Source organism: Ambystoma mexicanum, chromosome 2q (genome assembly GCF_040938575.1).
Source record: "Ambystoma mexicanum isolate Mex_15411 chromosome 2q, UKY_AmexF1_1, whole genome shotgun sequence".
Taxonomy (NCBI): Eukaryota; Metazoa; Chordata; class Amphibia; order Caudata; family Ambystomatidae; genus Ambystoma; species Ambystoma mexicanum.
Genome location: NC_090924.1, coordinates 882,013,290 through 882,040,665, shown reverse-complemented (window position 1 = coordinate 882,040,665; position 27,376 = coordinate 882,013,290). Strand labels below are relative to the sequence as shown.

Sequence of the window (27,376 nt, the reverse complement as noted above, 5' to 3'; positions counted from 1 at the left end):
TTTGATTCTCCTGGAATGTAACAAAAGCAACAAAGTTGAGAGTTCACTGTGCCTTTTGTAGCCCTCCTCTATTATTCCACCAATCAAAGCCTCCCTTGTTAGGAGGTTCAAGGGTTAGTTATAACGTGGAAATTCCACCCACTGTCATGGCCACCATTTGTTCACGTTTGGTTGCCAAGTCCCCTGCCGAGGCCTCAGATGAGCCCCCCTTGGAATCGGGGTAGCCCGGGAGTTTTTGCCAATATGGAGGCGTTGTGCAGCCAATGCCAAATATATAGAAGTATTGCGGTATAGATGTAGCCTTTCTCTTTCTGTTATTCGCCTGACAGGTCTACTGTTATTGGACATAACCTCTTGCGAGGTAGGTAGAGAGCCCTGCCCTGTTCACCATCAGAAGCCACGGCGCCGACCTGTCCTCGGAGAGGCATGACCGGAGGGAAGGGTAGCAGCAGTCTGTATCCGACCCATCGGGGTTACATCATGAGAGCGAAGGGAGGTAGCAGTCAGCACCTGACCCAGTTGTGGTGTCGTGCCGAGTGGCTCTATCTCCATAGTCCTATATTTACGTCTGTTGTTTAATTAACATTAGTGTTTTTCTGTTCATACTATGAAGTTTCTCTTTTGCTTATTCAGAGTTTTGACGGTATATACTCTATTTGGAAATGTGATGCTTTCCCACTTTCCACTTCAAATATTCTCAATTCTGTAAAGTTTTTTTTTTCTTATTTTGATAATCTTCTCATATTTTATGCAGCAAATAGGAATTTTGAGATGAGCACATGCTCCAGATAAAGAGGAATGTGTGGCCGTTTCTTTTCTGAACAATCTGGTTTTCAGTTTTCTACATAGATGTGTATGTCTAAGAAATGTACTTTTGATGTGTCCCAGTTAAATCTCATTTTACACTGAAGACTTTATAGTTGAGATCTTGAACAGAATGGGCCCCATTACGAATGTAGCGGTAAGGCAACAACGGTGCCGGTAGTGCAACCTGCGCCATTGTTACCATATCATCACATTACGAGGTCTGCTTGTGGGTGCCACTCTGCACGCCTGGTCAGACCAGGCGTGCACAGCGGCACCCACGAGCAGAACTCGTGATTGCACTGGCACCGTTATAAACAGCCATACAGGCACCCGCGAATGGGCAATTACCGGCCAATTCAACTCCTAATGAGCCAGTAATGGCCCATTCACTGGTGCCAGTGGCGAGTTTGGCGGGAACCGTGCCCTTATTAAGGTCACAGCTACCGCCAAACTCGTAATGAGGCCCAATGTCCCTTGGCTAGGTGAACTGTCCCAAGTTGGCATGGAATCCTTTACATGTCTCTAGAGGATGATGCTCTTCATTATATCTTTGCTTAGATCGTGAATTCCCAGGTAGCCACAAACAGATTCATATTTAGGGGGCACATTTTTACCTCATTGTTGGTAACTGTATTTAAATGTGCTTATTAAGCTAGTCTATATTAACATTACAGTTTCTCTTGTAATTAATGGGAAACAGACATTTGAAAGAAAACAATGGAAGAGTCTTGAGAGTGAAACACCTATTGAAAGTGACTCTACATTTAGTTAAACGCAAAATCATATCTGTTGAATGCTAATTAAGACACTATGAGAACACTTTATAAAGCAGATGCGTCAGAAATTAATGTTGTGGATACAAAGCAGAATAAGCTGCCACCATGGAAGCTCAATACCATTTTCAAGTGCATTACAATTCTGGGAATTGTAAAATAATATATTTAATGAAATACTAACAGACTAGCAAAGGTAAGGTGAAGGGGAACATCCGAAAAAAAAAAAAACAATGTTTGACCCAAATACCATTGTTTGAAAAATAAAACGTACATAAACAAGGAACTGGTAATCCAGACATAAGACCTGCTGAAGAAAAACCAACAGCACATGGACCATTTAAAATAATTGGATTGAACAACATCAGGGGCCTCATTACAAGGTGGGTGGTAAGGGATTACCGGCACCGGTAAGGGCACCGGTGCCGGTAATACCTTACCGCCCTACTACGAGTTCCCTTTGCGGGTCCTCCCTTAACGCCTGGTTTTTCCAGGTGTTAAGGACGGAACCCGCAAAGGGACTCTGGAGCTAATAACGGTACCGCAATTTTCGGTACCGTTATTAGCGCCTTCCCCATTCCCATTGAGCCCTATGGGGCCTCAAATGGGAATGGGGAAGGGCCCTGGTGAATGGGGAATTACCGGTTCCGCCAACCTTGGAATGGACCAGTAATTGCTCCATTCACCAGGGCGGAGTCGGAACGAGTTTGGAGGCAGCCATGGCGCTAATAGCGTCATGGCTACCTCCAACCTCGTAATGAGGCACCTGACTATTGGATATAACTATATTTGAAAATCACTTTCAAATTGCGTTTTGCCATTTACTTCAAACATCATGAACGTAAATTTTCTTTTTTTTTAACAAAAGTTTTTTTTTAATCCACACTGATGAGCTGTTTTTGAATAATTTATACTCAGCACAATCAAGCTTCACTAGTAAACAGTAAGATACACTCTGTACTCTATCAAAAAAAATGCGAGGTACATGAATAAAAGACCTGTCATATCATACCTTTAAGGGCACGTCTACCTCCAAACTTGTAATGAGGCCCATTGTTTTATTAGATCATACATATGTCGGTCTGCATAGGATGGTCAGGGAACTCTGTAGATATGCAAAGGCTAATGACTTGGTTCTAAATGTAAAATAACGCAGGTGTATATGCTATGGCAATAGAAGTCAGAGGACATCCCCTCTTTTGCTTACTGGAGGGAAAATTGAACTAGTATTATTATATACATAGCTTGGTCTAGAATTTGGACATGTAAGGTGATTGATCTCATTGTCGAAAATACCAGAAAGGCAATGATACAGACTGCCCGGATTAAGGGATTTGCGAGTAATAGTGTGGGGTATAGCTATGAGGGTATTGTATTGCTATACAAGCAGAGCTTCTGACCAGCCATACTATATGGTCAGGAATCCATACAAATGACTGACTATCAATGGCTGAAAGTAAGATAAGGAACATTTTGGAAGTCTGCACTTAATCTACCTCACTCAGTTCCAATTGAGCTGGTGTGATTGGAATTTGGATTAAGTGCTCTCCTAACCAAAGTACTTAGAATGAAGGGTGTATTGTATAGTAAAGCTGTTAAAGATCCTAAGTGCCCATTACTCCAATTAATGAGTTTGGTTATGACAAAGAATAAATTGGATAGCTGGTTGCGTGACTACTATTATCTAAAAGTCGGATTCCAGTGTAAGGGATATCTGGGATTGTGTATCTAATTTTAGCCATATGGAATCGCTTAGAAGATACCCTGCCCATTGTCATTAAAGATAGAATGTTCTGTATATGCAGAACTATCTGGTTAAATACCTGTCTAGTCTAGTACGAAGATTCTTGTTGATGAGGTTTGATCAATTGCCTACACTGTCTACTCTGGGCCCTAAACTCTTTATGCCATGATGATAGGATAACACACTTTTGTGATAGTTATCTCTATTCTTATGTATGAACATTTGAGAAACTGTTTATTATTAATTGTTAGTATTTGTTTTTTTCTAGAATTTGTAAGATTGTATGGTTTGTTTCTATTTAAAAGATTAAGTTTTATATTGTTGATATATGTGGAATAGTTCCAAGGAACTAAAATCACATTGTATTAAATAAAATAAACAACTATATATATATATATATATCATCCTTATACCATTTCGGTGCCTTTGCTCTGCATTGCTCTGTAAGGAAAGGAGATAGGGGTTGTTATTGGGATGTGAAATATGTGGGGTTAATGGCTGCAGGCCTGAATGGCCCAATTGGTGAGTGCTACTTTGCTTTCTATGGGTTTGCCAGAGTTTCTTTGATCTATGGGCCTCATCAAGGGGTTGTCGGTAAAACCTGCTGGCAGGCAGCAGATTACCGGCAACCCCGTAGCACTGTTTCCGCCGCCTGACTTCCCGGTGTGACTGGGATATTACAGCAGGCAGCAGAAATGGTAAATCCCCATTCCAGTGAGGATGGGGACACTGAAGCATCGGCACTGTTGCTAATGTTGCTGATGATTCAGTAAAAACACTGCCGGTAGGGCCATCAACTCCCGGAAGGTCAGGCCTGCAGGAGTTCTGTGCCCCTACCGGCAGACTCTTAGTTTGGCAGTATGGATACGATGCCGGTATGTTGCTACCGGCACCCTTACTTCCGGACCACCAAACTCATAATGAAGCCCTAAGGAAAAAGCCAAAGGTCTGACAGGTTCAAGACCTTTGAATTTGGGTTAGCCACTAATGTGTGTGTGGGGTGGTGGGGTGATAGGGCTATAAATTAGAGCTAAACCATAGCTTGGTTAATGTTGATATGTGGTAACTTATAGAGGCTAGTGGTAGCTGTTTACACAGAATTAGCATGTGTGGTGTAAGGTCAATGAGATTGTTGAGTGCAGTAGGGAAGCAGAGGGGGGGTAGAACATTGTTGAGTGTCTCCAAATGGGATGAGGCACGAAATGTTATTTATAATGAGGTGGTTGGAGATACCTGGGTAGATTAGTAGGGTGGTTTCAAGATTGTTTGTCGTAGTGTTTGAGTCCCTTTCGGTAATGTGGCATTCAACATGGGTGAATTCTTTTTTAAGTAGCTTTAGTCATCATCCTGCTAAGTTCATAAGAGTTTAGGGAGAGTCAGTCAATGGGGCTATATTGCCAGGGGTACAGGTGTTATTGGTAGAGGTTGCAGACTCGTCTTGTGATAATCATTTGAGTATAGGTCAGATGGTCCTCTGCGTGTCAGTGTTTTAACAGGGAATTCCAAAGTTTGGTTGGTAGTAGGAAGACGAAGGATCCTTCATGCTGTGTTTGTTTTAAGCTTGGCGCCAGTACTAGTGCATCATCACTGGATCAGAGTGTTCTTGATGGTTGGCAGTGTGTCAGTTTTCTTGTGATTGATTTGAGGCCCCTGAATAGATGGCTTGGTTGGAAATGCAAAGAGTTTTCAATTGAATCCTTCTTTTCTTCAGGAGCCAGTCGAGTGTGCAAATGTGCTTGCATCTTTTCAGAGCTTGGAGTAGTCTATCTTCTACACGCAGGTCTATTTGCAGCATGTTCAGTAGATTTAGATATTCAATGAGTCCATGGTTAAAGATGTTTGACAGTGCAAGTGCTATAAAAGCCATGGTCCAGTTTGTGAAGGTCAAGTAGCGCATGATGTGTCAGATAGTAGGAAGTGGTAAGAAGCAGCTCCTTATAATGACTTTAACCTGAGATTCTAGTGTGAGATCATTGTCCATTGTGATTCCATTTTCCACTCAGTTGGAATGGACAGTGGGCAGGTGCCCATTACATCCAGGCAACAGAGTGTTGTGGGGTTTGGTGGTGTTGCACCGCAGATCACATAAGCTCTTGTTTTAGTTGTGTTGAGCTTAAATCTGTTTGAAGTCATCCAAGAGTCCACCAGTAGCAGACATGTGCTGTGGTCCAGGGTGTTTGTTGTTGGGTCATTTATGAGTTTTTGAAATGGTTTGGGTGTCCTCTGCACTCTATCTCTGATAGAGACTGGATCGTTGGGTTAATTCACATGTCCGATTATAAGGCTGTGAAAGGAAATGGCCATTAATGCTCTTAAAATTCTCTCTGTCAGTAATGAGGCGATTCAGTGTAGGGCGATTCAATGTAGGGTGATTCCCTTTACTGCATTGTTTTCTAGTATTTTATGTATTGTCTTTTGATAAATAGTGTTGAAGGCAGACAAAATGTCGAGTAGAATCAGAATACTTGATGAGTAAGTGCTGTGTTGTTCTTTAGGATGTCCCATATCAAGCATAGTGTGGTTTCTGTCCCCACCGTTGGTCTGAATCTTTATTGTGACTCATGTAGGAGGCTGTTATATTTGTCATATTCTGAAAGTTGTTGGTAGATACATTTCTCAAGGACAGAAGATTGCTGGATCATTTGGATAGCCATGGGTATTTAAAGGAGATGTTTGATGATGGCTGTTTTGAAGAAGAGGGGGTCGGCCCCTTCCTCTATAGAGGCATTGAGCAAGGGCAGAAAGGCTGGTGCCCAGTCTAGTTCGTCTAGCTATTGCTTTGCACATGTTTGGCGGGACAGAGATCTTATAGAGTGAATACTGGGGTGCTTGAGTTGACTATGAAGAGAAGGTAGAGGAGTTCCTGCAAGGTGAGGACAAAAAGCTGTTAATGGTATGGTAGGAGGTTCTGTTGGTATAGTTTCCCTGGTTTGGTGTGGCGTGGATGGCCCTTTCCTACCCAGAAAGTCTTGGATGTGGAGAATTGTATTGCTTAATTGTGTTGTGATGCAGTCACAGCGTTCTTGCATATCCATTGGAACTGTTTTCCAGGCGGTATACCGTTGTTTGCGACAGGAGTTTTTTCAATTGAATTTTTACCGAAAAAATGCCATCGAATAAGCTCATTGAACCATAGAGGGGGTGAAGGGATAAACATGGTAGAGAGGGGGTTAGGGTAGGGATATAAATATGAGGATATTGGGGGATCCTCCCAAGTATAGAAATACAATATTCCAATGATTTTTTCAATGGAATTTTTCAGTAACAATTCCATTGAAAAAAAACAGACATTGAACTGCTCCAGGCTGCTCAGTATTTTGAATTTTTGATTGATTTAGAAGAGATCATTCTAGCAGTACTGTCCTGCTATGATCTGATGTCAGGAGGGGCCGGTTTTTGCTTTGATGGTTTCTGCTCTGTAGAAATATAGCTGCTGATAGTAGGCCAATTTTCCTAGAGTTACTTCTCCAGATTATCTTGAGGTTTTGTTTTTCTTTTTTGATTTGACTAATAATGGAGCTAACCCATTTTGCGACGTGTTTCTTTTTTGAGTGTATGAATGGCTTTTGTTAGTGCTATGCTTTCCAGTGGGGTTTTTTATCCAGTTGTGGAGGAATGCTGGTATTCTAGTCTGTGTTTCAGTTGTGTGATGGGTATTGGATACTTTTTAACAAGGATAAGTGGTCTCACCAGGATACGGGGACTGCGGAGAAGACATTGGTGAGGTTTTCATTACAGAAGATGCCACATAAGGCATGTCCTGATACGTGGGTGATGTTGTGGCGAGGAAATTGGAGAGGCCCCTTTAAAGGCGGAAGGACTTGGAACCCAGGGACGAAGGTAGGAAGAAGGAGGGAGGGGAATGTCAGGGGAGGGAGAAGGGCCATATGCGGAAAGATGGTGAATAAAGAAGAAGCTAATGAGATGTGGCTCCATGTATTATATTAAGGGACTGTCTCGCACATAACAACTGGCAACAAGGATGGGATATTGAGCACAGTGCCTGCGCTCCTGGTGGAAGACACAGGACAACTTCCGATTGGTCGTACTGTATGTCGATCAGGACCAATGCCCGAGCTGTCTGGTAGCTGAGAAGATATCGCCACGTTGAAGGGCTTCGGATAATGTGTATGGTTGTGGGCACTCTTCGCCCTTTGTGAAACAGGTAACACTGGAATCATCCGATTGATTGGAGTGGGTGAGCTGCACCCCATTGAAACATTCGAGCGTAGGATGGGCATAAGCGTAGATTTCTCTTATGGGTTAATGGAGACTCTCATTCATAATTTTGACAGTTGCTCCAGTGCCCACAATAAGTTTGTTATTCAGGCTACTGATCTGGACGGCAATTTTTGGAGCTGCGCTGTCGTCGTCGGTATCAATGATGAGTCTGACATATTCTTTGCTATACCTGTCATGGTTGCATTACTGGTCATACGTTTCTTCTATTTCTCCATTAGTTGGGGGGTTTTCGTATGGGTTTGAGTCAGGTCCATGGTCGTTTCGTTGGTCAAGGGCATAACATGCTGGCGGGTTGGGTGAATAGTCATATTCATTTGGATAGCGTGTTGATGGGTTAATTGTGAGATCTTCTATGGCTTTTATTACACCTGCTTGGACCTGGAAGGTTGGCGCATTTCTCCCCAGGTTTGTTCTCTGGATGTCACGGTCAGGGTATGTCCTGTGGTTGAATCCTCTCGGCTGCTCAAGTCTCCTGATCGGTCCAGTGAGCAGGGTCGGTTTGGAAGCAGCGAGTGTTGGGGATTTCAACCTGCACATTACCTGGAAGTGATTTTCCTGCCCACACCTCATGCACATTTGTCCTATGGCCGGGCTTTGTCCTCTGTGAGGGTATTCAAATCGACACCTATAACACTGCTTCTTTCCGTGTGGTCGTTGGTGCAGGCTTCAGGGCCCCTGTCTGCTTGGCATTCCTTGGTTGTGGACATTCACGTGGTATATATTCCTGCAATGATATTGCTTTTCTTGGGGTTTTCCATGGCCAATGCTTGCACATCTACTCCCTCGTATACTCTGGCTAGGTTGATGATCTCTTGCGATGAGAGGAGCTTTTTTAGTAGGTGTTTAGTGAAGAGTGAGGAGGTGCGCCCTTCAATTATCCTGAGCCCGATTTCTTCATCATCTTTGAAGTTGGCGAAGTCACAGTGAGGGATTTTCCTCTGGAGCCTAATGACGAACTCCCCCACAGTCTCCTGAGGTTGTTGCATCCTTTGGATGAACAAGTATCTCTCGTAGTCTCTGTTGGGTAGTATGATCCATTTTCTGTTGATGGCAGACACCAGGAATGCATAAGTGGTTTCCTCCTGCGCAGGGATTGTTTTTAGAATTCCCTTGTGGCGACCACATCGGGCCACAAAAAGACCCTTATGCCTGATTGAACAAATCTGCGCAACTGAACTTCCAAGATAAGCAAGGGGGGGTGATGTGGCAGGGAAATTAGAGAGGCTCCTTTTGAAGTGGAAGGACTTAAAACCCACAGAGGAAGGCGATAAGAAGGAGGAAGGGGAGGGGCAGTGAAAGTAAAAGGGCTGTATGCAGAAAGATGGTGAATAAAGAAGAAGCTAATACGATGTGGCTCTGTTTATTTTATGAAGGGCCTGTCTCGCACATAACAGGTGGGTCCTTTAACAACAAATACTCAAATCTCAACTGAACAGTCCTATAGGTCTTATCAGCCACAAGAAAGAAAGGTGCAGCCTTTCGTTTTTCCTTGGGGCACCATTTCTGCTGGCTGCAGAGGACACGTCTACTGAATGGCACTCACAGCAGTACGTTGTAGTCATTTGGCAAAACGTTTCTGTTTCGTTGTGCTTCCCTATCCTATTAGATGCACGCTTTCCTCGTGTGAATGGGTTCGACTGGCAATCCAAGGTCTCTTGTATTTGAAAGATCTTCTGTGCATTAATCCTTCAAAATTCCCTCTATGCATCCGTTGATATTTGATCATATATATGAAAAACTGTTTCTTAGTGCACAACTAGTTTCTTACTAATAAAAGGTATATGTTACCAGTGATGGGTAAAAGTCCTGAGATGCACTCAATATATCTGTGCTTGCACACACCTAATTTAAGACGTGTCATGCTGCCATGCAGTCTATTGTACAAAGGAATCCAATATTACTTGAAGTTGTAAACTGTTGTTTTAGTTCAATGTTAAGAGCATAAAAACTGATGAGACACATGGCGTTGCCCAAAGACATCACATTTAACTTGAAATCGGGAGAGGGGGAGAAAGGCAATTAGGATTGCCTTTAAAGGACAAACAACCAATTGAAAGGAGCAATGGTTGGTCTTGGTTGTCTGCTGTGCTGGGCAACAAATGTGGTGCAACAAAGAGGCTTTTAACACATATGATTTATCTCCTGGAATACTTTACTAGCTTTCTAAATGGAATTCAAAAATAATGGATCATCCTATTTTCATGTTGCAGGAGGTATGACTTAACACTGCCTCACCTGGATGGGCATACTATACTACTGAAAAAGGCCAGGAAAGGACATGAAGGCCACCCAACCGGAGGGGCTGGGTGATTATAGATGTTGACAATATTTTAGGTGGATCACTCAACAAGTGGGAAGTAAACTTGGACTCTATTCTTGCTGCTGGAATCACTTAGGGTATTACACAGGTTTTTCTAGTCGACATGTATTGGAACCACATGTGCATCAATTCTGAAGAAATGATTCTAGAGAGGGGCAGTCTTCTTTCTGAATGGTATGACAACATTGGAACGTATCTAGTTGAGGTAGAAGGGGACATAAATTGTGCTTGTCCTAAGTATGATTGGCATCTTCCGAAAATGAATGGTAATACTACTGGGGACATCTTTGAAAAGCCCACCTGGTGCTGAGGAAACAGTCAATCTATTATCAGCTATTGTTACATGATCACACGTATTTGATCCTAAACTTAGATATTGCACTTTTTGCCCAGGTAATAAGTTACTCCCTCACTAATCACATTGTCAACACCCAGGATAAAAGCTTACGTTGAGTTTTTGCCCCTAAAGGTGTGGTCTCCACAAAGCAAATGGGATGGATGTATCAGGGATCCCCTGTAGCAATCCCTAGAGACCAACTCATAATTTATTATTACAAGCTCATTGACTACTTTGATCCTTCCCAAAGAATGTTAAGGTAGAGAATAATGGATCAGTCTTACGAACACATGTTAATGACCTGTTTGTAGTTGAAGTCACAAGAGCCAATTGGATTGTGATCAGAAGGGTTAAGAGGACCAGCACCCTCGACGGTTTAAATAGGACACATATAGTCAAACCTATCGAACAAAAATACAATAATTGAGTCAAACAGCATGAGGCTCAATTAAATTAAAGGACCATGTTTACATGCTAAACATATTATCTATCAAAAATAGTGGCTGATTTTGGGAGGTAATCAATCAAGTGGAACAATAGCAGGACAATGACTAGACATCCTATTGATGAACCTTCTTGGATAATTACTATCAGATAAAATATGGCCAGGCAACAAAAACAAAATTAAATTTCAACATTGCACCCATACCCAATGGTGAACACAATAGAAAAGTTGAAAAAAATCATGTGCAATGTGTCCAGATAGTTTATTGAACATGATCCTTAAAGACAACCCGGCTAAATGGGCAGAGTTCCTCTATTCACTGTTCTCCCAATGTATACAGTAGGGAAGATCCCAGACTCCTGGTGGAAGAATCATCTGGCTCCAACCTCCAGAAAGGGTTTGCAAACTGACCCAGCAAAGCATGGGCCAATCGCTTTCATTGATTCTAAGACCAAAATCTTTGCATCCTAACTATTGGATGACTTAGCCGGTTGGGTTACCTTTACTAATACATTATCCATGTAGCAGATGTGCTTCTGCAAAGATGTAGGGACTACTGTGAACGGGTTAGTGTTAAAATGACTTAAGGATGAACATATTATGAAAGGTGCATCACTGCTTTCATTGATCTAAGCACCGCCTTTGATTTAATAGATAGAAATAAGCTATGGAATAAGCTTTATGAGTGGGACATCCCGGTTGGGATACTCAAAATGCTTATTCTAGAATTTACAAAGAAAGAAATATCGATTTGTCTCAACTCTAGTGGTGCTCATATGGTGTTCATTGCTACCAAAATAGGTTTAAAACAAGGATGCGTCCTGGCCCTGTGTTTTTTTAGTCTTTACATCTCAGACCTGCTTGATACAGTTGCTCCCACATACACTTTTTTGCCATTTAGGCAACCTCTACGTTAAAGCACTGACCTTTGCTGACAATATCATCATCTTCGACCTAACGCAAGTGGGTCTTCCATGCACATTAGATCTTTTGACTCTATATGTGATGAAAAATGCCCTAATTATCAATGCAAGCAAAATGACAGTGTTAGACTCACAAAGCCCAGGGTTTCAATTGGTAACTTGAGGAGAGCAAGCTAACTGCTGTACGTATTCTTGTATATTTGGGTTTTCCTATGCACTCTAAGGTCCAGTCAATAGCAAATCTAGTAAGATTAAAGATAAAAGCTACGTCTATGATAGCACACATGAAAAAAATAAAGTCTAAATATTGTACCTCCTCTTTGGTCCTTCTCCTCGACTTCTACAACCTGAAAGTAATACCTTGTATTACATATGGGTTGGAGGTCTTTGCCTAACTCATTTAGAAGGATTAATTTGGAAAAAAATGCTTAATCTTACTACGTGTCTCCATATGAAGCTACTTAGGCTAGAACTTTGCCTCCAATCATTGTTTTCAAGTGTAAAGTATAAACTTGTAGTTTTGTTGTACACAATCCTAAATACCACAAGAAACACATTGTTTGGTGTCCTATTCTCCATTTTGATTAATGGGCAGTCGTCAGTTCATTTTGAAATGTGTCACGACTAATATAAACTTTTGGGAAAGATGGTAATACGCATCAACTAGTTCATGAATAATTTCTCAAAAGTTAAAAACCAAATACAAATCTATGATTGGGCACTTCAGTGCGAAATTTCGCGGAAATGCCCACTCTACAAATACAATAACGTATTCAGAAAATATGGGACAATACCTAGATACATTGAAAGCATTCCAGACACAAATTATGGGGCAGTATACATAGGTTTCAGGTCTAACCTACTGCCAATGCTTGAAAGTTAGAGGCCCATTAGGGAACTAAAAGCAACAGAGAGATGCTGCCGTGTATATAAATCCCCTGGGACATTAGAAACTCTTAGACATCTTGTTGGCAAATGTAACACTAATTTACCAAATCAGGAGTAGACTGTGCATAAATGTATACATAAGATAAAGGTATGAAAAGCTCCCACCTTTTGGTATATGCCAATAAATCCAAACACCACAGCACTGATTATTGCATGTGTCCCTTTCCAAACGTTATTATGTGAAATTCTCGGTGAGAAGACCCCACTTTTAGTCTTTTAAGCAACCAGTGGGTCCCATCCCTAGTGTGTTCATACTTTAATAGTTATGATGGAAATATTTTAAATTGATGTATGTGAATGCATATATGTTATGTATGTTAATGTATACTGGCTGTTATAATGCTTTGATATTGTAGTATGTATAGTATACACGTTTTTATAAATTGTAAATACCAATAAAAGAAAAAGAAGTCTGCTTATTATGACAATAGCTCCACTGGGATTTATTGCGATCACTGTCTACCGTCTCTGGCTAGTTGCCAGTTGGTACATCTGCATTGTCAATGATCAATCAGAAATGCGGAAATTAGTAGACATTTGCTTTGAAGAAGCGACCTATCTGGTTGTCTTGTTACTTAGTGAGGTAAAATCCAAGCAGGTCCCAGTTCTGTGTCAGTGAGACAACCATTTTGTGCTGTTCCCTGGGCTAATGGGATGCTTAGGATTAAGTGCTACTCAGGATACTTTGAAGTGTAACATTTTTACCAGCTGGGTGTTTGCGGACTCAGACTGGGCCATTGGGCAATAGGGCACTGCCTGAAGGGCTGGCCCAACACACTAGTGTGGACTGTAATTTTAGGTTAAGGTGGGCTAGTTTGGTGAGTTTACTGCACTCTCTAGCTGGTAGTTTGTCCAATGTTACTGACCAGATGTCCTTTAAAATACTTGTCCAAACATGTTCACTTAGGTGGAGCTTAGTTTGACACAAATGTCAATACATTTTCATGTGCCTTTTGGGGCACTTTTGTATTGGTTCCTGGTACGATTTAATGTCCCAGTCCAACACTGGGTGTGTGCTTGAGATCAGCTGTATTATTTATAAAAATATATAAAGACAATATTTAATACATTAGATGCAAATATTGCAACCATCGCTAACATACCCCATGATGCGAAAATACAGCTCGACAGGAAAAATCTGTATTGTTAAACTACATTTTGAATGTTTTGAAATTATGAAAAAGATTGTATCATTTTTCCCAATGTCGATCTCAGTCTATGCTCAAATTACGGGAGCAGTGTATTTAAAGATTGAACACATTTGACACTGCAGCCGATCACACCTGGGGATGGGCAACCTTGACAAATAGCCATGTGATGCCAAGACAAAGGTTCTTTTCATGATCAGTTGAAAATCTAGTTCTATGACACAATCAACAAAATTAAATTAAAACAAAACGCACGTAGAAGATATCATATTATATGCAGTCAAACAGCAAGGGTTACACATTTCCACTAAATATAAGCATTGTTCTTGCTTTGAAACAAATAAAAGGATGGCACCTATGTGTGTTTGTCTATAAATATCAACAGATGTGTTTTAAAAAATATCAGTGCTAATATATTAATGCATTATCAGAGCACTCCATATAATAAATATATTAAGGATGAATAATGCAACAGATCCTGTTCTTAAATCCTCAATAGTCTGCAGCAGCTTGGGATGAAATTCCAGCCACAGTAGAGAAAGTTGTATGCTGAGTAATCACCCTTATGTGTTCTAATCATAAAGAATATATCCTTGGTTGGCATAATTGTGCACAAACTGTTACCAATCAGAAATCTCAGTTGTTTCCGTGAATAGACTAAGGCGCCTGTGCTAAATCTGTCCAAAATAACAGGCATTGCTGTTATACTTGTACCCCATATCAGAGATGTCTTATTTCCTCTCTCCCTGATTAATCTACTGCTGAATACAAAGTATTCCTACAACCAACATACATCATTTTAAAATTGAGCATGTTCATACTGAAAAGGGGCATACGTTTGTAGCGCGATTTAAATTAAATGATTTGCTTGGCTTGTTTATATCTGTGGAGAGTCTGAAAATATAGTGCCATATTCAATTGGCACCAATTGCCACCATGCAATTGACACCTCTCAGATCTACTGTTTTACATTGAAAAATGAAACGGCCGCACATATATATCATTGGCTGCCAGCTTTTTCAATATTAACGTCACTATTACCAGAAATTGGTGCCAGATATAGCTTTGTTGCCCCTTTCCCACTGCCGGCAATAGTAATGGCTCTGGATAAGAAAATGCCAGATAAAGATTTGAACTGGATTACAGAGCCAAGATGCGAAGCTTGATTATCTTGCCTTGTTGCTTTTTTATACATCTTGGAAAACTGACATTCCACTAACCAGAATTTTTGATTATCCAGTACCGTTGAGTTCCCAATGGTGCCGGATAATTGAGCTTTTATCGGAGTTCACTTTAGGGAAATTATCAGCTATGGAGCGGAGGTGATCGAGTAAATCGGTTGGGATATAAGAAAGCACCTGTTCAGGGACAAATAGTTGCAGCATTGTCCAAGAAATTAGGTATTTCATTTTTTAAATATTTTTTTTCCAGAGTCGGTTTTTGGGGAGTCGGAGGGAGTGTATTTATGTACATGGTGACTCAGATATGGCTGTAAAAAATCCTACTGTACTCTGAGTTTAGGTAAGAACAAATTCAGTTATATGTATTCAAGTTATAGTGATAGTGATGGCTGGTGGTAAAGGATGCATAAATTGACTCTGTCAGTAGTGAATTGCATTAGTAAGCATAGGATGGGGTGTGCGGGAGTCACTGCTGACAATTCTGTGACAATTTCATGAAGGGACCAGAGTTCAGGTGAGGTTGAACATCATGTGCCTTACAGAAGGGATGTGTGCTGGCGCCCATGCTTTTCAACCTCTACCTTGCCTTTCCCACTGCTAGGCTCTCTGCTTTAAACTGTTCTCCACCTAAGATCGGTGCTGCGCATGTAAATAGGGCATCATGCGCTGACGATGTGGTTCTTATGGACCCCACCCAGGTAGGATTGAGAAGGGCAATAGCTGAATTTACTCAATATCCGTCTGAGATGGTATCATAATAAACTTTGATAAAACAAAGTTGATGGTCTGGTCCTGGAAAGGACAGGACGCAGAAAGTTAGAGACATTGGCAGGGACTATTGCAAATGTTCCCGTGTATAAATATCTTGGATTGTCAATCCGAGCTGACAATAAATACACGAATATGATTGAAGTGAAGGCAGATGGGCCGATAGCACGTACTGTTAAAATTATTGCATTTGCAGAGAGAACTGTGGTGTATAGCCAGGTGGTAGTTACACAGGTAATGTCCCCATGTTTTTTACATCATTCAGGAAATGAGTGAATCATATACCCTCTCAATCCAATCAGCATATCACTAACCTACCTCCCCAGTCTCTGCATTGCCTCCACATCTAAATTCTGCACTATGCCATGCATGTCATACAACATTTGAAAGAGCATGATACACTGTATCTCATGCTAAGAACCATGATGTACCTTTCAACTATTTTCGTCCTGAAGGAAGCCTCGTACAAATTGATTTAATGCTAAAAACAACTGCTGACTACGTATAAGCACAGCTGTAGGTCAACAATTAAACATCGTGACACCAGTATACCTATAGACTGTGATATTGAGAGCATCCCTCTGTCAATTTAATTGGGCTCCTTTTGCACAGTATGAGCACAATCATAAAAGACATCACTAATGCTAAAGCGGGTAAAGCTCCTTGAGGCAACTGTAGAGTGCCAAAACCAGGTAACAATCACCATGTTCCATTTAAAAATCTAGGCCTATTTTAAGAGCATAGTAATGATGAAACTAGTATGCCTGTTGAATACAGCAGTGCCAAATTGCACTGTTCCCAGCTTACAAAGCAGTGCTGGCCTCCTTTATGCTAAGGTAGTACAGTAAGGCCAGATACTATCATTTCCAATGTGTACATTGTTGCCAGTTGCCAAACTGTCTACATAGCAAAGGAAGGCATTTCACTATGAACAGTTAACAAAGAGTGCGCATATTCCATCATGCCCAGTTATCCAGGCAGTGCCAGATGCAATTAGGTCCAATTAGAACAGAATGCCAGATTTCATACTGCCTCGTTACTACAGCGGGCCCTAATAGGTCTGCCCGTTTTCTCCTGCCAGGATATACATCCTGCACAGGCTGTATATGATATGCAAAAGGGAATAAGTGAAAATAAGAAACAGTGGAGTGGCAAAAAGGAGAGAAATACATATGTATGTAAGGGGGTGTTATTTGAATACGCTGAGATTGATTGGCTGTGCATGCGCACTTGCATCGAGATCAATGCTACACTTTTTGGGCTGCATTTGCTAATAGGCAGTAATTATTCGAACTGCCCTATCGACTCTGAACTTGAATCATGATCTATGATGTAATGCAACTACCATACTGTTTCCATCTATACCTAACTATGTACCTTTAGCGCTCTGATACCAAACTCACCTGTCTCTGCAGGCCTCCACCAACAAAGAAATAAATACAATTCTTAGTCCTGGATATTTTCAATGCATGCATTCCCAAACTGCATATGTTCATGAGGGCAATGAGGGATCACCCTCCAGACCCAAACTCTCCTGCTCAACGGGGAGGTTGCCAGCTCTTGGCTTTAGCTAAAAGAAAAGGGGGAGGGGGACGTCAATTGCATGCAAGACTCTATGTGCATCAATGGGAGGTGAGGAGGGCACAAAGGGCAGGCGGGAGGCAGGAGAGTGGCAGAAGGTGTGGAGCAGGGACAAGGAAGGAAGGGGGGTACTTTTTTGGAGGTGGTGCTACACATGGTGTGACAATAGTCTCCTTCCAATCATGGCACGTGTGCCCCTGCCATGTTAACATCTGGCATATCCCGCTCGGATGAACGTTGCACAGGAAGGAAACACCAGCCAAAGTACTTCTGTATCCTTACAGGAATCTGAAAACCTCACATTGAAGGAACGTTTTGGCCAAAGGTGACTACTGCACCTTTCAACCCAAACCATGTGCCTAACTGGTGCTGTTGCCTGAAGCTGTGTAGACCAGCATAATGATTGGAATAAGATGTCTTTCCTGACTCTGCCCTCTGCAAATACTGCTGATACTGATCAATCGGGAAGCACTCAGCAAATGTTCCTTTTTGGTATGACTCCACATGTTAACCAAAGTGTTCTTATGCACTTGCCAAACATTTCAATGGCACATAGTAACTTAGAGGAGCAGAAGCATGTACAAACTGTTCTGGAGAATTAGATATTCACTTCATTGTAAATACAATAGTATGTGCTATCTTTGCTTGCAACATCTGCACATAACTCATCGCATAAAGAAAACAATATAATTTCACCTGGCAAATTCGATCCGCGTTGGCAGAACATTCAGACATTTGGAAGAAGCCCGCTGGGCACTGGGTGCATTTCTCACACTGCGACGGCGACTTTTGGAAATCGCAGAATTCGTCCCCCTCACAGAGGCCGCAGTCCAGCAGAGGCGCCCCCACGTCGATCACCTTGGCGTCGACGTCCACCTTGTGCACCGAGAAGGACTTCTGCAGGTGATCGCGGGCCTGGTTCTGGAGGCCCTGGAGGTGGGCCTGGAAGTAGTGCTGGATGTCGTCCTGCAGGCCCTGGAAGGACATCTGCTTGACGGTGTCGAACAGCATCCCGTACTGGACCTTGACCACGTCCATTTGCTCGTACATCTTCCTCTGCTGCTCGAGGATGGCTCGCTGCTGGCTGATGAGCGTGCTCTGCTGCTCCGAGAGCCGCTGCTGCAGGTCGGCCATGACCTTCTGCTGGCTCCGGAGCATCTCGACGAACTTCTCCTGGCCTTTGGCCAGCTGCAGCTGCAGAATGAGGGCGTCCTCTGAGGGCACTTCATTTTCCCCTGAAAGAAAGCGTTGCAAGGTCATTTATCGACACAGCACTCATATTCATATTGCAATCTGTTCTTTTTTTTTAGAAAGCAGGACTGACTTTAGAGCAGAGCAAAATGCATATACCGCCAGGCAAACAGATGCACCAAGGTGGGCACTAAGCTGGCACTTCAAGCACTAAATCTGGCACAATCGACCTGGAGGGAGAAATCAAAATATCTCTTTGCCTGTGCTGTTAGAGAGCATCCTTAATGGAGTACATACATAAGGCACCAAAGCCAGTGGAGTAACTTTGCTAAACATGTTGGGGGGACATGACATCCAGAGGAAAGGGGCCCCTGCCAAATGAGTGGGACAAAATCTTGTACCACGAAATTTGGGGGGGACAAACACTCTTGTCTCCCCTATCCTAAAATGACACCCATGGTAAAAGCCAGGATTAAGCTGTTTACACCATACTTTTACACTCCGTGGGACGTTCAGTGCGTTTGAAGGAAGACTAAAGGCACAAAAGGGATTTAGCAATTCCTCTGTTTATTTACCGTCCTCCTTCAATGCCTCCTAGTTTATACCAGGCATAAAACTAAATGATTCCTGTGCAACCTGCCTACAATTAAAACCTGTGAAAAGTAGAACGATTGCAAAAGGTGTTCATTGTTTGTACTCAGTACTAAACAACAAGTATTGTTTGTTGTAATATGTTATCATTATCAATTATGAAGTTCATCGTTTGGATCTGAATAAAAATCAATAAAACAGAAAAAAGCAGAAAGATTCCAAAAGAATCCATTTTAAATGCCATCTGCAAAGCACAATGTGTAGGTGACATTTACACCTTAAAGCATCATTTGCAGGTGGCATTTACATTTTTTTAAAAATGGAAAGTAAAATGAAAGAATGGAGGTGACTTAACCTAGTTTTATTCTTTCAATTTCCACTCAGTTATGTAAAAGTAAAAACAATGCAAGCAGGGGGCCCAAGAGCCTGTGAGAGATAAAGGTACAGGTCCCCTGTATGCAATTTGCCCTTTTTACAAAATGACTCTCTTCCTGAAAATGTACGAGCCAAAGAGACCAATTCTATGGTGGTTATTTCGATGCCTAAACGGATCGCGATTTAGATCTTTGCCAGTTAATCACAAACCATGTGATACGGGTGCTTCTGTCGATTGGGGAGCTTAAAGTAAAGATTTCTATCACCACTGCCCTATACTCTATCGGACAGAACTATATGCACCCCCACTCACATTGAATATTCATAAAGGAAGGAGATGATAGCAAAAAACAGACAGATTGCATACTGAACAAAATCAATGATCCCTCACGCACAGGCATGGCAGGCGGCATTTAACATTCTTTTTGTGAAGGGGAAAATCATAACATAGAAATTCAGGTCCACACTGTTTTCTATGTTACACCCATTCACAATCAGGATTAATGTTCCATGCAGAGGCAGTGCTGGAAATGGAAAATATTACTGGGGGACTAGCACGAGTGGGAAGAGAGCCTCGACCTTCGACTTGTCAGTCACCCCTTGACCAGCAACTCTGACCATCTATCTGCTAAACTCACAATGTCCCCCAACAGCACCATCAATATTCACGTACTGTACCGCCGCCCGGGGCGTCCCCCTAGACTCTCAGGGACACCTCATCCACATACTCAGTAATAACATCAAAAGCTCCACCAAGACACTACTATTAGGAGACCTCAACTTGTGATTCAATGATGCAAAGGACAAACCTGTTGTTACCTTCACTAAGGAATTTAATGACTTAGGATTCACCCAGAAAGTAGTAAGTCCCACACACTCCAAAGGCTGCATCCTAGATTGGACCGCAGACCATAACTGCCTCTCGACTATCACTTCAACACCTCCTTGCCATGGACCAATCACAACCAGGGACGTCATTTGGTGGTTGCCAGGGGTCGCAGTAACGAGCCCTGAGGTCTCCCTTGCTACCCCTGTGGTCTCCCTTGCTACCCCTAGAAAAAAAGATTTATTTTTAAACGTATTTTTTATAAACTTTTTTTTTTTATAATGTATACTCGTGGGCTGTGGCCAGTGTCATATTGCTCTTTATTATTGCCAGATTATCTTGTGCAGGCCTCTTAAAAAAATGGGGTTCCACAGGTGTATCACTTTGAGCAGTGATGATAAACAACAAAGAATAGGAATAACATATAATTTGCCTTTCTGGAATTCTATCCAATAATTGCTAGACCCATAAAAGTGTATTTCAGGCACACTTCAGGAGGTAACTGATTTAGCCTGTTCTTAAACACCTCAACTCAGCCTTTCACCCTTCTGAGGTCGATACATGAGTACCAACACAGGTTGGGTGATATTGTATGTATATTTGATCTATATAAAGCACTTAAGTGTAAGTGCTAAATAATAACATATCATTATCATTTGGCCTTGGACGTCTGCTTGCATTCACAGTAATTTGGTAATTATGGTCCTATACATACTGATATTAACTATACATATGGTGATCCATTCTTGTATGAAATGTACATAACATTATAGTGATATCGCAACCATATTCTTTATAGTGTACATAGGAACAATATGTGATGTCCCTTCCTGTTTTGTCAAGGGGTGAAAAGTCGTGTTCCATCGCTTACCGCGATGTTACTTGGAGGTGGGGGGGTCAAATGATATCACTTCCTGTGATGTCATCAGAGGGCAAAGGTCATGTGATGTCACTTCCGCTACCCCTGGCATTTTGGTGAAATGATGTCCCTGATCCCAACTGTATCAAATTCATTATACCCATCGCCAAAAGCCACACAACTCTCACCCCTGCTACCGCAGCGCAAGTGAGAAGCTCCAAGAAGCTAAACGAGGACAACCTGTGCCCTTACCTCAATATCCCTGAGCTAGCACCCCCCTCCGTCAACGACCCTAACACTCTAGCAGACATCTACAAGGATATTATCACTAAAGCCGTTAACAAAATTTCACCACTCGAATGCAAAAAAGAAAAGAAATCACTACATACCAACTCCGGGTTTACTGAAGAACTTTAGTCATTGCGCTGTTGCAAAAGAATAGCACTAAAAAATTGGCAAACCAACCCTTGCTCGAAGGAAGATCCATGAAAGTCTTCTCGGATACAGCAAATGCTACACGCACCACAATCCACTGTGCAGTCCCTCAGGGATCTTGCACAGCACCCACATTATACAACTTGTTCACAAAGCCTCTCTTCGACAAGCTTGACTCACTTGGTATTGCGTATACAAATTACGCTGACGATACACAAGTACTTCTACCTCTCTCTCTCAGGATCATACTACAAAGACGCCAAGGGACTCAATATGATCTATTCTACCATCCAGGTTTGGATGGCAGTAAATGGCATCTGCCTCAATGGGGACAAGACTGAAATTATGATACTAGGTCAAAAGAACACCCTAGGCAAACTTGTTAAATTGTATGCTAACTTCACCATTGACAACTCCATTATCCCCGTTTCCACAGCTGTCAAGACACTGGGAGTATACTTAGACACCTCACTATCCATGACCAGACAAGTTAACGCCATCACGTCATCCTCTGCGCATACCACCAAACTAATAAACTCCATAAAACCATACCTATCCAAACACAACTGCCTATTAATAGCTAGAGCAACCATTGGAGCCAAACTAGACTATTGCAATGCCCTCCTGGCAGGCACATCCACAAAAAACTTAACAGACTACAAGCGACACAGAACAATGCTCTCCGGGCTGCCCTAAGCATCTCAAGCAGAGAGCATATCTCCCAGGCCAGACAATCAGCTCAATGGCTCCCAGTTAAAGAGCGTATCACATTCAAAATCCTCACCCTCACACATAAATGCCTCTCTCTCTCTGCTCATTCATACCTATCTCCTCCGCCACACGTCCCACCAGGACACAATACACTAACCAACTCCACATCTCATGCATCAATAGCGCCAAAGTCGGTGGCTTAAGCTTTCCATATATTGCTGCCAAGTCCTGGAAGATTTCACTCCTTGCGCCAAAAAATGTAACTATCTCGAACCTCTGTAAATATATTTCTCTGTAAATTTGTACAAATGTCATTTTGCCCGTAACCCTATGGATGATCATGTATATGCAACTAAGATATGTCTGTCACAAGCGCCACGATACCCTAGGGCTGATGCGTGCTCTACAAATCAATAAAACTTTCACCTTCTTGGAGGGGCAGGGCTGTGGGAAGGAGGGGGCAGGGCCAAGGGGGCGTGGACCCCCGGCCAGGTTGCGCAACACATTATCTCTTCATGGAACACAATCCTGGTGATGTGCATAAAAGCAAAGAGCATTATGGGAACATCATAATCTCCTTCAGAATTACTTTGCAAAAGGGAAGGCGACATCTTGGTAATCACTGTTGACCATTCTAACAATGGCAACTTTATCAAACACTACAAACTCCAAAACAAAAGTTAACAATTAAAGCCTGTTGTAGAAAAGTAACATGGACATCGTCATGCTCCCTTGCTGTAACTTCTTTAACTATTAATATTTATAACTCGATATCACTCCCCATTCAGCGATGTCTGGATGCATTACACAGTGTAACTCCAGCCCTCTGTCTCATTTGCAATCCCCATAGAAGATATGTGTTCCGTTGTGTCTAACAAAGCACTGTGGGTAGCACCATATCCCTTCCTCTGCTTTAGGTGTGTGAATAAACTTTGCTTAAAGTGCAGAAGTATGCACCAGCAGTGACAAATTGCAGTCCCTTCTGTAATTTGTGTTTAAGTATAAATAATATTTTTTCCGTTAAAAGACGCTTTAGGTAGGTTGACCTGGAAAAAAAAATCTGTGCAAACTTTGACATTATCTTTGCAGAGTCAGTAAAGTTTGGAAAATGGAACATTTGTGATGATAGCGGTTTCGACATCAATTGAAAGATTGTGATATGTGCCATGGCTGCCTCCAAAGTCGTGTCCGGGTCCGGGTTTCTTGAATGGGGACTTAACGGGTCATTCCAACCTTGGAGGACCAGGTAAGTCCCCATTCAAAATACCCATCCCCATTCCCATTCGAGCCCCCATACGGCTCAATGGGAATGGGGAGGGAGTTATTAGCTCTCTGGTCCCTTAGCGGCTCCCGCTAAGGACGGCTGGTTTTACCAGCCGGCCTTAGTGGGACCGGCTAAGGGACCTTGTAATGCGGCGGTAAAGGGTTAACGGCACCGGCATCCTTACCGGCACCGTTAACCCGTTACCGCCAGCCTCGTAATGAGGCCTTTAGTCTTTGAACTGGCCCAATATGGCCAAGAAATCTGTCCAACAAAGTCTGCGCTGGCCTTTCTGGCAATGCCCCATTGCCCTGTGACCCGGTACAAGCTCGGTGGCTGGTGAGCCAGCTGTTCTGTGAAAGTATTCAGATGGTGTATTTCACTAATACTGACATTGTGGTGCCTGACAGACTATCAATGTTAGCTGTCATGATACATGAAACCACATACTATTTTCCTAAATCAAACGAATACCTAGAAATGGTGTTGCATCTTTTAAGTGGGGTGCATATGATTCAATCGTATGGAAAAATAGTACGTTAGTAAAGTATGAGAGACATGGAGATACCCCAAAACTATCTGAGGTTTTCATACACTCACAAGGAACATGTATGCAAGCAAACTCAAATGGAATGGGTTTGTAATCAACTTTACTTTCAAAAACAGAAGATTAAGGAATCCCCTTGCATACAAAAGTACATGCCCAACTTTGCAAAATGGCTAAGCAAGGAACTTAATGGCCTATGTTGCAGAAATCCTAATATCAGACAATATGTAAAGGATTAAGCAAGATGTTCTATAAGAAGAAAAGAACATTAGCATGTTTTCAAAAGGTGCATAGTTTGAACATATTGGGCCTCATCACAAGTTGGGTGGTATTTGGGCAGTAACGCTATATGTGTTGGGCGGTATCCCGACACATTTACTAATGTCATAATGAGACATTGAACTGATTTTAATATATAATCTATAGACACAATTGAAAGGCCGTATTTTGAGCGTCATTATGAGTTTGGAGGCATTTCAGTGGAAAATCCTCTGAAATACCACCAAACAGATTTACCTTTACACTTGGTCAGGTGGAATTTCTTACTGGTTAAAAGTGGTGGTAGCAGTGTAAATCTTAATTTATTTTGGGTCCATTTACCCAATGTTTTTTTTGTGTGGAATTACTGCAGCAGAATTACCGCCATGGTAGTTCTGCCCATTTTGTGCCGTTGAGTGGCAAGATATACCTCCAGGGTTTTGCTGGTGTAAATTTTCCACTGAAAGCCAAAACTCATAATTTGAAAGAGGAGGCAAAAGAGGATGAGATCGTCAGCGTATAGTAACCAAGCTATATGCTGACCATTCAGCTTAGGGGCGTCATTTAGATCGAACATGAATGATATGCCCATATCCAAGATGAATAAGTTGAATAGAATAGAGGCTAATATACAGCCCTGTTTCAAGCCTTTCCTCGTAGAGAAAGAGGCAGAAAGTAGACCCTTCAGGGTGAGTCTCAATTACATGGATGTGTTTATATGCAAATGTTTTATAAGGCTATTAATGAAGCTGGACAGCCATATCGTAAGAGCTTATCATACAATAGCCTGCAGTCGATGGAGTCAAAAGCCATCTGGAAATCCACAAATGCCATAAATAATGGCTGTTTCCGGATGGCACTTTGTGACTTTAGCGTGTTCAGGACAATAATATTTGGAATTGGACCTATACCTACTAAAAATACAGATTGAAATGGATCTCTTTTGGACATTGTTTGAGTCCAATCATTCAATTCTTTCAGTATTATACGACTGAATATTTTGCCTGGTGCGTCCAAGAGTGTTATGGGTCTATAGCTTGATGGATTACAACAATCACCTTTTTTGTATACTGGTATAACTATGGATTTTTTCCATGATTGCGGCAAAGTTTGAGGCTTATTAATATTTTCAAACATATTCCATGGAATTTCCGTCCAGACTTCAGGATGCTGTTTAAGTATTAAATTTGATAATCTGTCTGGACCGGCCGCTCTTGATCTGCTGATTTTGTTAATATAATATAGTATATCTTCCTTGGAAGTTTCCAATGATTTCTTTAATTTGTTGATTATTATGATCAATATCCATAGAGTATATCTTTGAATAGTATTCAACCCACTCTTTCTCTTTAATTGGATTAGATTGTGTGGCAACCTGCTGTCCAGCTGTTATTCGATTTATTGCTTGCCATATTTGAGAGGTATTTTTGTTGCATAGTTCTTTCAACATGTGTACACCATCATTATGATATAGTGTTGTTGCCAGAGCAGTGGAAGGATTTTTGGCATTTATACGCAGACATTTGCCGATCTGCAAAAGTAATGAGAGAAACAGTGTGAAATAGAACGGAGCAGTGGCAGGAATCTCGCATTTATGTGCAGGCAGCTGACAGACCATACAAGGTTCTGTATTTGACAAAAACGCTGTGAAAGAGTGGCCCAAGTGAATAACCGCCAGTGAAATGCATTGTGCAAACATGAGAACTTTGGTTCAGCCCTAAAATAGCTTGATACTGTTTGTGCAAGGTTTCTTATTGTAAACTAAATACGCACCGGAGAATGCCCCGGTAAAGTCCCGCTTTGCAGCTGAACGCTGTTTCACTGTCCGGGGACCTGTGGACTTTTCTACTTCACTACGCTGAATCGGATTGTTTTAGACTGCATACTTCAATTCCCAGAAGGCAGTGTTTTGAAAACCTGTGGGCGTCACCATGAAACTGTGAACACGCGCGAACCGCGTGCGTGCACTGGAGAAAGTCCCTGTAAAGTCCTGCTTCGCTGCGGCGCTGCGGGCGGAGGCCGAGAAAATTGTAGCCTTAATTAATTGTAATTGGGCTGAACTATCTAAAAGTAAGAAACTGTTTCATGCTGACTAGCTCTACGTTGCTCTTATATAAGGAAAGGGTCATTTATGCGTTACTGCCCCAACACATTGAAAACAAACATGCCTGACGCCCTGAGCGCCTCTCTTACTACTTCCTTAATAACTCCTAAACAAAAGAAATGATCACGTATTTCAAAGAAATCTATCACCTTGACTCCTATTTTAAGAACCCCTCTGGCTAACAAAGATATTCGTACCTTTTGCGCCAAACGTAAGCAATGTATGTCAGACGAACCCTCGTTTGTGCCGCTTTTGACTGATCCGACTGTGTCAGTCCCACGGAGTACGATCAACTCGAGTTGCATACCTATTGTCTCTGATGCCACCATTCTAGCTAATGCTCAGTCAGATTCTGTGTGTCAGGATGTAAGAATTGGTTTACATGGCATTCGAACTTTAGCAACAGTAATTGAGGTATCCGCTCATGCGTCTGATTTGTCTGATGTTTCTAATATCTCTATACACGCCAGTGAGGGGAACCTGAGCAGATCACATGAGGATCACCCATCCATTCCATTCATGACTCCTTTCTATTGCCTATGCCGCGGCGCTGTTTGCCAACTGATACCTCTGCAAATCCACTGGAAAATCTGGCTTTAATTGAAATTACACTGGCAGCTGTGAATACCACTATAGCCAGTTTATATAAATTATTTGAGTCTCCTGATTTAAAAATTTCATCTCAAGCTGGTCAGATAAAGCAAATTGCGGAAGGGATTGCGATGTTGTCTGCCACTAACATGAGCCCACCAAAATCTATTCATAAGGTAAATGTGGCGGTGGCTCCAGACAACCCTCTGGTTGAAATAAAGGGTGACAGGGGTTTGCACAGTTTAAATCCAGCATTACCTGCCTTTGCCAATATTATTTGTCCTGTCACGTCCCACTTACCAGATGCCATGAATGTAAACGACTCATTGGATTAATTTAGATAGAATTCCTAAAAATACTCGCCCAACCAGACAGCCAACTACTATAACTACTACAATTGTTGACTCTCA

General features: G+C 41.9%; 1 protein-coding gene across 2 annotated transcripts in view; it reads right to left on the bottom strand.

Annotated features, from left to right (window-relative positions):
* The window catches only part of LOC138569807 (uncharacterized), a 312,946-nt gene that overhangs the window by 132,025 nt on the left and 153,545 nt on the right, over positions 1-27,376 (bottom strand). For both annotated transcript variants that reach the window (XM_069648149.1, XM_069648148.1), the window contains exon 3: positions 17,914-18,452. In XM_069648149.1, the coding sequence (XP_069504250.1) occupies positions 17,914-18,452 (539 nt within the window). The remainder of the gene's footprint in view (positions 1-17,913; positions 18,453-27,376) is intronic.